At 37.4% G+C, this 12,096-nt stretch overlaps 1 protein-coding gene across 6 annotated transcripts in view; it reads right to left on the bottom strand.

Moving 5' to 3' along the window:
• DMD (dystrophin) overlaps positions 1 to 12,096 on the bottom strand; it is a 2,671,852-nt gene that overhangs the window by 562,855 nt on the left and 2,096,901 nt on the right. For all 6 annotated transcript variants that reach the window (XM_070365439.1, XM_070365442.1, XM_070365443.1 and 3 more), the window contains one exon: positions 8,522 to 8,676. In XM_070365439.1, coding sequence (XP_070221540.1) covers positions 8,522 to 8,676 — 155 coding nt within the window. The remainder of the gene's footprint in view (positions 1 to 8,521; positions 8,677 to 12,096) is intronic.

Genomic DNA, 12,096 nt, shown 5'->3' with positions numbered 1-12,096 from the left:
GAAGATTAGTTTTAAGGAAAATAACTCTGGGGCAGTGTGAATACCAAGTGAGTGTAGAGATTCAATGGTTGGGAGCACAGAGAAAACATGGTCACAATCTACCAGGTATAATATGAAGAGGCTTTAGGATGAGGTGATGAAGAAGAATAAAGAAAAGGCATTAGTCTTAAGAGAAATTTTTGCAGTAGAAGTCACAGAATTTAGAAGCCAACTTAATACAGGTATGAGTAGAGAAGAGAGAGGGAGGAAAAAGTAGAAGGTAATTCTTAAGTTTCCAGCATTAAAGACAATCAAGTAATTAAGTTATGCTTTCCCTGAAAACATAGGAAACATGCATTGTTTCAGGGGCAGATAATGCCTTCTACTTTAGACATTTTGGAGCCTGTAGTTAAGGCAGATGGAGATGAATGGGAGGTGGTTGGAAGTATAGTTCTAGAGAAAAGGACAAAGATGTGAGATGGAAAAAAAACACTGAGGAGTCTTAATGATAGTTGAAGTTGACAGACAAAGGTAGTTTAAATGTGTGTAGAGAAATAAAAGAGAGATTTAAGAATGGAACACCAGGATTTAAAGGTTGTATACAGCAAAGAGAGTGTACACTGATTATTGTTACAACTCCTAGATTTATATCTTGGATCCCTATCATTGCCTAGAACTTAAGATTTTATAGCCAGCTATCTACTCCACATCTCCACCTCGATGCTTAATAGACATTTCAAAAGTGACATGTCCACATGTTCTTCCTAAAACATGAGTTACTTTTAGAGCCTCCTCCATCTCAGTGAGTCTTCCATCTTCCAGTTGCTCAGGATAGAAACTCCATAGTCTTCCTTGATGCCTGTCTTCCATACTTAAATCTAAACCATTACAAAACCTTTGGGGCTGTGTCCTAAAATATCATAGAAGTCAACCATTTCTTACCACATTCACCTCATATTCTGGTCCAAATCACAGTTGTCTTTTGAATGAATTATGGCAAGAGTCTCCTAATGGTTTCACTGCTTCCCTTCAGTCTGTTATTGCAGAGGGGCCAGAGAAGTTAAAGATGCTATCCCTCTGCTCAAAACCCTCCAATGACTCCTATTTCATTCAGAGCAAAAGCAAAAGTCCATGGAGGGGCCTATAAGGCCCAGTGTAATCAGATTCTTCTCACCTCTCTGAACGCCTTGTCTACTGCACTCTTGTTTGCTTGACCCATTACCATCATACAGGTTTCGTCAAGGTTCCTTCAACCAGCCAAGCATACGCCTGTCTCAGAGGATTTCCAGTTATTAGAACCCTCCTGTACTGTTTTTCTTCCAGCTATCTACAGGGCTCACTTCCTTAGGTTCTTTCAGTTCAGTTCAGTTCAGCTGCTCAGTCATGTCCGACTCTTTGCGACCCCATGAATCGCAGCATGCCAGGCCTCCCTGTCTATTGCCAACTCCCGGAGTTCACCCAAACTCATGTACATTGAGTCAGGGATGCCATCCAGCCATCTCATCCTCTGTCGTCCCCTTTTCCTCCTGCCCCCAATTCCTCCCAGCATCAGAGTCTTTTCCAATGAGTCAACTCTTCGCATGAGGTGGCCGAAGTATTGGAGTTTCAGCTTCAGCATCAGTCCTTCCAATGAACACCCAGGATTGGTCTCCTTTAGAATGGACTGGTTGGATCTCCTTGCAGTCCAAGGGACTCTCAAGAGACTTCTCCAACACCACAGTTCAAAAGCATCAATTCTTCGGTGCTCAGCTTTCTTCACAGTCCAACTCTCACATCCATAGTGAAAGTGAAAGTGAAGTTGCTCAGTCGTGTCTGACTCTGTGTGACCCCATAGACGGCAGCCCACCAGGCTCCCCCGTCCCTGGGATTCTCCAGGCAAGAACACTGGAGTGGGTTGCCATTTCCTTCTCCAATGCATGAAAGTGAAAAGTGAAAGTGAAGTCGCTCAGTCGTGACTGACTCTTAGTGACCCCATGGACTGCAGCCTACCAGGCTCCTCCATCCATGGGATTTTCCAGGGAAGAGTACTGGAGTGGGGTGCCATTGCCTTCTCCGTAGGTTTTGCTTAAACCTCACCCTTTTACTGAGATCTTTCTTAACCACCATACTTAAGTAATGACCCTTCTCTTCCACCCCACGCTCACTCATACACAAATTCTCAACTACTTGCCCTCTTTATGTTTCCACATTGCACTTATCACAATCTTATATCCCATACATTTAACTATTTTAATTTTTAATGTCTGTTTCTCACTTCCTTCCCAGGATGTAAGTTTCATGAGGAGAGGGCTTTTCTCTGCTGTATACCTTGGGCCAAGAACTGAGCCTACTGAGCACATACCCAGAACTAAAATATTCACTGAGTGAATGAATTATTAACGTTTATGATAGATGACATTTACTGAGCTGTTACTATGTGCTAGGCATTGCACCAAGCACTTCATGCTTACTGTATTACTAGAGAAATATAATTGCAAAATAATATTGCTTTGGAAATCAAAGAAGGGAAAGTTTCAACTAATAGAGTTGATAAACTGAACCAAAGTTAAAATGAAGTCAAGCAGATGGATAAATAAAAATAGGGCAATTAGCTATTATAAAAATTTTTGACAATCTTAACGAGTCCTTGCTTCAGGAAAGTGGTAGTGTGAGGGAAGCCAGACTGAAGTGGGTCAAAGCATAACTGGAAGCTGAAGAATAGGAAATAATAATGTCAATTGTTGCTTTAAAATTTTTTGATGGTAAGGGGGAAACAAGGATAGCTGGATAGAAATGTTGGTATCCTAAAAAATTCTTTTAGGATGAGGGAAACTTGAACATGATGGTTGGCTGAAGGGGAGAAGAAAGAAGAAATTGAAAATCCCAGAGAAAGAAAGCAGAATGGTTACTAAAAAAATATGGTGAAAGATGTGAAAGAGATCCAGTATTCAGTTACAGCAGCTCTTCGGTGCACACAATATAGGGCTCAATTTTTTCTCCTTTTTCTTCCTTCTTTAAAGTGAAAAAGAAAAAAGACCTAGAAATAGAGAAGCAAGGAGTGATTTACAAGGGCTTCATTGTTGCCAAAGATGAAGAACACAGATGATAATCCTTCAGCTTTTCAACTTTTAATTGTAATTATTAACATTTGAAGCATATTATTAAAGTGGACAGGAGAATACTGAGATACAATTTTAGGGATAGTATATGTGCATATATATTCATGAATATGCATATACACACTTATACATGCACACAAATATATGTTAAATTTTTCTTAGAACCTAGAGAGATTTCTCAGGTATCTGGGCACTTTTGTGAAGGACTGCCAGTCATGCTGAACCTGCTGGTATTAGGACTAGCCCCTCTACTTGATGAGTTTGCTCCTTGCTGAAGTAGCTGGAGAAGTTCTCCTATAGCTACAGACAGACAATTCAGAGTTAATGCTCATTTCTTGTTTAAAGAGTGATCCCGGAATAGAAATAAGGAAATGAAATCTCATGACAGTGTCATCATAAAGTCATCAGCCAGATGGCAGTCCTTGAAATCTAATCCTTAGAGGCTTCTCATAATAATATGTAATATCACATCTAATATCATCTTATTCACCAATTCATATCTATTCACAGAGACTGAAGGGAAAGAAATGAACTTGCAAAGGCCCACATTTCTGGCTTTATATGTTAACATGGACTCTATACGGCATATGATCAGGAAAACAAAATATTTTCCTACACATGCCACAGTGATGATCTATGTTCTGTTATGAATTGCTAAAGTACAGGATTTACATGAGAAGCAGCTTTTTAAAAATATTCATGAATGCTAGATTAAGTCATTTTAGGTCCATGTGACTATTTATATTTCTCTATATAAAATGGTAATTAAAGGTCCCATCAAAGTCAGTATAGTATTTGAAGATTCCTCTGACCAATTAATAAACTTAAATTGAACACTAAACTACAAAACAAAATTAACTTGTTTTTGCTTTTGATTATGTCTTGGAACTACAGCTTGCCAATATATGATACCAAAGTGAAGTTCTTCTGAGTAATACTTTTTTGTACCTTATTTAACATTCAAAAATTTTAAACTGAAGTAAAGATTTTATTGCTTTATGTAGGCTTCCAAATACACAAAGATTTTGTATATGTTGAAACTAAAAGACACTCCTTGGAAGGAAAGTTATGACCAACCTAGATAGCATATTAAAAAGCAGAGATATTACTTTGCCAACAAAGGTCTGTCTAGTAAAGGCTATGGTTTTTCCAGTGGTCATGTATGGATGTGAGAGTTGGACTGTGAAGAAAGCTGAGCACCGAAGAATTGATGCTTTTGAACTGTGGTGTTGGAGAAGACTCTTGAGAGTCCCTTGGACTGCAAGGAGATCCAACCAGTCCATTCTAAAGGAGACCAATCCTGGGTGTTCATTGGAAGGACTGATGCTGAGGCTGAAACTCCAATACTTTGGCCACCTGATATGAACAGTTGACTCATTGGAAAAGACCCTGATGCTGGGAGGGATTAGGGGCAGGAGGAGAAGGGGATGACAGAGGATGAGATGGCTGGATGGCATCACCGACTCAATGCACATGAGTTTGGGTGAACTCCGGGAGTTGGTGACAGACAGGGAGGCCTGGCATCCTGCAGTTCATGGGGTCACAAAGAGTCGGACATGACCGAGTGACTGAACTAAACTGAACTGATCCATATGCTGGAAAGTTTCAGTGCAGGCAATGTATCAGCGTTCAGTGGTAAAACTGGAACCATGGGAAATGATGTAATCAGAATGTTTTCAACACAGTTTCTCCTACCTAAGAAGTCTTGGTTACAGATATTTTTCAAATTCAGGACATACTTTTTCCCACAAACCCAAATATCAGTAATTTTTCCTTTAAAATTATGGTTATAGGATTAACAACAAAAGTCAAAGTGTTTATATTCTGGGATAGTTGTAGTTTTTGAGATGTTAAACATCAACTCTAGAAAATGGACAAACAGAAGAAGAAGGTACAATCAAGGAAATGGAATAACATGAACCACTTTGAAAGGAAATACTTTTCACTTACAAAACATGCCAAAAGCTATTTTTTGAAGTAATATGGTATGCAATTATTATATATGTATGCTAAACTGCATAGGGGAATGGAAACAAAGATGATCCAAAGCAGGGCAGTCAATAAAACTTTCTGTGATGATGGAAATGTTCAATTTCGCACTGTTCAATGGGGAAGCCACTCACTACTGGTGGCTCCTGAGCACATGAAAGGTGGCTGATGAGCTGGAAGAAATGAATTTCAAATTTTATTTAATTGTAATCATTTGAACTTAAATGGCCACCTACGGCTAGTGGCTACCCTATTGAACAGCACCAATCTACAGGATGCTGGTGATGTTCCTTCACTTCTGGGTTTAGCTGGGCGAGATACTGGATAAAAAGGTCAAAATGCAAAAGATCACATAAAGAGTTTTCTTGTTCTTTAACTATCTAGCATATAATCTATAAGGATATAAAATATAAGAAGATGGAGCCGGGTAAAATATGGTTTATTCTGTGCAGGTGACACATACAGCATACACAGTATGTGAATTTCCCATGTAAAGGTATCATTAGCCAATAGAGAATCCAGCTGTCCTCGTGCCCTTTCACACTGACCAGAACCAACACCAAGCCCAAATGGTCCACTGTTATGACAATCCTACAAGAGTCCATTGTGCATGAATATATGACCTACATGACTGTACTGTATTTACTTGGATTTGACTGGTGGTCTCTCCAGAGAATTTCATGCTGCCCAGCTACACCATGAGAGTTGATCAGTTTCTTCCTTCCATACCCTTCATGGCAGACACTCCCTATTGGCTGGCTCAGCCCCAGTTCCTAGATACCAGAGGTGGTTTGGTGGCATAGTTCGGACCCAAAAGTTCCTGCAAAAGCCATGTTTTCTTGACACCAGCACTGCCCCTTCTTCCTGCTGGAATGCATATATTCTGAATGAAACGTCAAGAAAAACAAGGAGCCTTCAGGGCTGATATTGCTGAGCTACTGTGCTCATGTCAGCACCTGCTTAATTCTGAACTTCTCCTTAAGTGACAGAAACAGACCCCCATTAGGTAAGCTATTGAACTTGGGTTTTCTGTTACTTGAAACTGAAAGTGATCCTAACAGGTACATTTTTCTTCTGTTGAGTTACTGGCACACCAGAACATTCACAGATATTTTTGTTTGTTTGTTTGTTCAATTCCCTATTTAATCAAAAAATGTTTTGTGGGGAGATACTGTGTATCAAGATAAGTGCTAGGTAATATGGTCGATAAACAGCCACTGTGTATACACTCACAGAATAAACATTCTCCTTAGAGACAAAGACCAGCAAACACTTAAGAACAGTGTAGTGAGATAAGCACAATAACAGGGGGCCAAAAGAGTATAGGCTTTGGGGTTGGTAGTCAGGGAAGGCTTCCTGGAGGAAATGGCACTTACACTGAGACCTGGAAAAGCAGGAAAAGAAGCAGGTTGCATCTGGAAAAAGAGGTTGTAAGAGGACAAAGATGAGTTCAGCTTTGGGGCTATTAAGTTTGAAATTCCTATGGGACATCACAGTAAAAAGAAGTAAATCAGATATGCTGGTCTGAAATTCAAAGATGACTCTCAGCTGCAAATGGTATAAATGGATAGTCATCAGCAGACTGAAACTACGCAAGTGGATGAATTTTTGTAGAGTGTATGTGAGAAGGAAACATGGAAGAACTTTAGAGGCATGAGTCAAATTAGCTTGGCAAATTACAGATTCTTTTGGGTCAGTGAAAAATGTAATTTCAGTTCAGTTCAGTCGCTCAGTCTGACTCTTTGCAAACCCTGGTGTGCTGGACTGCAGCACACCAGGCCTCCCTGTCCATTACCAACTCCCAGAGTTTACTCAAACTCATGTCCATTGAGGCGGTGATGCCATCCAACCATCTCATCCTCTGGCGTCCCCTTCTCCTCCCACTTTCAATCTTTCCCAGCATCAGGGTCTTTTCCAATGAATCAGTTCTTCGCATCAGGTGGTCAAAGTATTGGAGTTTCAGCTTCAACATCAGTCCTTCCAATGAATATTCAGGACTGATTTCCTTTAGGATGGACTGGTTGGATCTCCTTGCAGTCCAAGGGACTCTCAAGTGTCTTCTCCAACACCACAGTTCAAAAGCATCAATACTTTGGTGCTCAGCCTTCTTTATAGTCCAACTCTTACATCCATACATGACTACTGGAAAAACCAAAGCTTTGACTAGATGGACCTTTGTTGGCAAAGTAATGTCTCTGCTTTTTAATATGCTGTCTAGGTTGAAATATTACTCACCTATAAATATTAGAATCTTGCCATCTGTGACAACATAGATGGATCTAGAGGATATCATGCTAAGTGAATAAGTTAGACAAAGACAAATACTGTATGATCTCATATGTGGAATCTAAAACAAAACAAAAACAGACAAAACATAATGAAAACAGACTCATATAGCCAGAGAACAAATGGGTAGTTTCCAGAAGGGAAGAGATGGTAAAGGGGTGAAATAAGTGCAGGGGATTAAGAGGTATAAATCTCCAGTTATAAAATAAATAAGCAATAGTGATATAACATACAGTACAAGGAATATGGTCAATAACATTGTTATAACTTTGTATGGGGACAGATGGCTACTAGGCTTAACATAATGATCATTTCATAATATGTGCAAATGTCAAATTACTAGGTAGTTTATCAGAAACTAACATAATATTGTATATCAGCTACATTTCAATTAGAAAAACACGAATGTTTACCAGCTCCCTACTGCATCACTTGGTTCAGGATATGTCAAATAAGAAAGATAGCCTTTGTCCTCAGGGACTTTAGACTAATGTGAAGGACAATCATTTAACAATTAGTTACATAATTCATGTTTTTGTTTATAATTTTATTAATATAATTAGGATAATGCTAATGAAAGAAAAGCCCAAGGGGTTAAGACTAGATAATAAAGAGACAGGACCTAGTTTGAGGAGATGGTGTCTCTAAGAGCCATTGATTGCCATTAGGTATATAATGGGAAATGAAATTATGAGTCATGTTACACTGCACAAATTTTCCTATTGGGTACGCAGAGTGAGATACAATGATGGCACCATCAGTAGCTGTAACTCCATCATGAACCCCAAAATGACTTCCTTGTCAGATTAAAGACGGGGCAGTATGCATCGTGATGGAATAGAACAATACTTCTTTGGATAGAGTTGTCAAAGTAGACTGGTAAATGGCTCCTCTATCTACAAATCCATCTTTTGTTTTTGTCTAATTGCACAGCTATGTCACTACCTTTCTGACTGTGGGCAAGTCATTTGATTTCACCAGTCTTCAGGTCCCTCATCTTTAAAATAAGAGGACTTCAGAAAGAAAGTGAGTTTAGTTGGCATTTCTCATCTTGGATCCTTGCAAGCCCCAGGTTAGCAGGATGGGAAAGCAAATCTGCATTGTCTACCCATGGTCACCACCCCATCATGGAAGTCAGCAAATAGTTTTAGAAATAATGGAGTTCATACCTTTTATGAATGCTTGCCCAAGAGGCATTGATGTTCTCTGTTATCATGTGTACCTTTCGGGTATCATCTGCAGAATAATCCCGGAGAAGTTTCAGTGCCAAGTCATTTGCCACATCTACATTTATCTGCCACTGGCGGAGGTCTTTGGCCAACTGCTATAGATGCACATGGAAAAAGAGAATGAATGTCACTTTTCTCTGAAATCTCTAGTTGGATTTTCTCATAAGTAACTTCTGAATCCTTGGGTCAGAGCATGTCTGCATGACTGCTTTTCACTGACCCTGTGTGGTTTAGTCAATCTGGACAGTATAAGCTAACCCACTTTTCATGACAAAAGTTTTCAAATGCAGCATCTTGAGCAATACTCAGTATCAGGTATTTCAATTTAGTAGCAATTAATTGGAAACAACCTTGGCTTAATTGTCTTTTTATCATGGGAGAGAAAAAACTATAAAAATAAGCTCCCAAATCATTGTTGAATATATGACATATACCAAAATTTGAACAGAAAAAAATAACACATGCATTTCCCCCCAACCCCGTCATTAACTTGTTGAATTGTTTATGTAATTAGTGCCATCTACTGGCACTCAACTAAAGTAGCATACAGAAAATATTGAGCTTCCAAAAAAAAAAAAAATGCTGTTATTCTTGTTTTGAACTTCTTTAAAGGATTGGCCTATTCATAATACTTACAACTATTCTACTTTAAAATCAGAATAAAATTTTAAATATATAAATTTTGTTAAACCAAATGATCTATGTTTTCTTTTATTATCTTTAACAATTGAGTATTATCAAAGCATTTATCACTATTTTATCACTTGAAATATCATATACCAAAGAAAGAAATAAACCAATGATAGGCTCATTTGGATGCATATTAACTGTACATTTCTATTAAACATTGCTTCAAATGCATGGGAGAGGCTTATAAACATTATAGTATTATTAAATTTCTAAGACAGTTATACCAAATCCAACACGGTGGGTTAAGTGGACAAAGGAATAGTAACAGGAAATTCAAATAAGAGGAAGAATAAAAGCTATTTTTATAGAAAGAGAAAAAAATCAACTTTCTAATAAATGAAAAACATGGAGTATTACAATTTGACACCAATTAAGTTAAAAAAAATAAAATCCAAAGCTGGAAAGACTGTAGCCAAACTAGCACATTGATATACTATTTCTGGGAATGGTATCTATTAGGACAGTTTGGCAATATATATCAAGTGAAATACAAATGCTTATTCCCATTGACTCAGTAATCTAGTTTTAATATTTTGTTCTAGTAAAATATTTAAAAGAAATACATTATAGGAATAAAGATCTTCATCAACTAAGATAGTAAAAAATGAGATACAATTTCAATGTTTAATGAGAGGACATTAAAATAAGACAATACTTCAACCCAATGGTCTAATATGCAGTAAATGTGCACAGAAATCCTAAGGACAAAAACAGAACACAATTTCTATCATCACTGTATTTCTTAAATCTGTACGAGTACATTGACATGAACTGGAAGGGGAAAAGAGAAAATTGAAACTAAATGTTGTTTGTGAAAAGAGTAATTGCTCTTGTTTTAGTATGTGTTCTTTTATGTTAATACGATTTATGATGATAAAAATCAAACACTAGTACATTCAGCACAGTTTCAGTATATTTGAGTAGACTCTTGTTCCTTGAAAATGTATAGTCATTATACAATCTGGCATTTCTCAGTTAATTAGAATAGTCTATTCTAGACTGTTGCATTTATTGCAAACAGCAAATAGACCCAGATAATTGAACTAGCAGCAACCAACTAAAGCCAGCATCACTAAGTTTTGCTATAAAAAGAGAGACAATTTTTAAAGGTACAGAGTATAGTCACTGTACTACACAGTAATTAAAATTTAACTTTGTGGAATACCCGTTTCTCCTTATAAACTCCTTTTCTACTTTTATAGCCTCACACTGAACAAAAGCCTTTCTGAGGTGAAACATACACACACCAAAGACTTTGCCTTTCTAGAAATTTCCTACAGTACAAAATTACCTTTTCCCCTTTCCCTCTTCACTTAAGCCACTTTTAACCTACAGTGTTAAAAGTAATGTACACTAAGATATGAAAGACCCTTATCCAGAAGATGGTATTCAGAGCTTAAAAGAAGAGCTTATTATCAATCATCTATTAAATCTCTAATTGGCAGCATAAGAATCTACAAAACTGACATTGATAACTTAGTTACCTTTCTGTAAAGTAATTCCTTTTGAAGAAAAATGCAAATGCTAAAAAAACACCTATTATGAACCAACATCAGAGTGTATCTGTAGAGATTTAGCAATGTGTACATGCTTATTAGTTGCTCAGTCGTGTCCAAGTCTTTGCAATCTTTTGGACTGTAGCCTACCAGGCTCCTCTGTCCATGGGATCTTTCAGGCAGGAATACTAGAGTGGGTTGGCATTTCCTCCTCCTGGAGATTTAGCAATATAAAATGCTAATTACAATTTTAATAAGTGCAATTAAAATCATTTATCTAGGAAAGCCAATCTTGGAAGTCAACTCTCACTCATGGGTAACTACTTGAAAGTTTAGATATAAGAGATATATTCTTTGGTTTGAATCTATAGATCATAAAAAATACCAAAAGTAGAAGTTGAAAACTATGCTGGAATTTTCCAGAATCTTGAAGGACATAGCAGGGTAAAATTTAATTAGAGACTTCATAGGAAAAGGTAATAAAACAGTAAGGGTTGACTTCAAACCAGAGATTTTTGGTATACTTTAATGCTTGAAAGAGAAGAATACACAGGCCATATATTTTGCTTCAAATTTGTATTCACACTGAAATTTAAATTTTTATACCTAAGGAAATCTTGACTAAACGCTGCTCTTCACTACTCACTGCTCAGGTTTTGCTGTGATGAAAGATTAAAAAGAAAAAAATCCTACTGACCTTGACTCACATTGACAGGGCTTAGGCCCTTATCTAAACTCAAAGGTTCTCAAGGCAGCACCCTTTTCTCCCTTAAAGACAGAACAGACTGGTTTCCTTCCTCCTAAGGTATTAATATGTTGATCACCTTGGGCTTTAGCCAAGCGTCATTCACAACAGGAACAATGACCTTGATCAGCTTTGCCTACACTGTGAAATTCAGTCCTGGGACAAGGTCAGACCACAGAAGAAGTGTAAATTCAAAATACAATGGAATTCACACACATTCTTTTTACTTCTGAATTCCATTTACAATGGTATACTCTACAGGGAATTGTGTGGTGATCATGGCATATGAAGAAATTTAAAATACTGTGAGTACTAGCCTATAAAAAAAAGATGATTTTGGAGGCGTGTGTGTGTGTGTGTTTTATGAAGAAGAGAAAATGCTCAATTCTTATAAGACTGTGTCCCCAACCAGGAAAGAAATTTTCATATTCAAACCTCATATAATGCTGCTACAATATGTGCTCTGTATTTACACAGTGTTTTAGACAGAAAAAATGATTATAGATTATGGCACAAGTTGAATTCAAGAATTTTGAGTATACAAATTTTTTAACATTTACCTTCTCTTTTTTCTTTGTCAGAAC

This window comes from Bos mutus, chromosome X (genome assembly GCF_027580195.1).
Source record: "Bos mutus isolate GX-2022 chromosome X, NWIPB_WYAK_1.1, whole genome shotgun sequence".
In the NCBI taxonomy this organism is placed as follows: domain Eukaryota; kingdom Metazoa; phylum Chordata; class Mammalia; order Artiodactyla; family Bovidae; genus Bos; species Bos mutus.
Note: the sequence above shows the minus strand (reverse complement) of the source record. Positions and strands in the feature narration are given on the sequence as shown.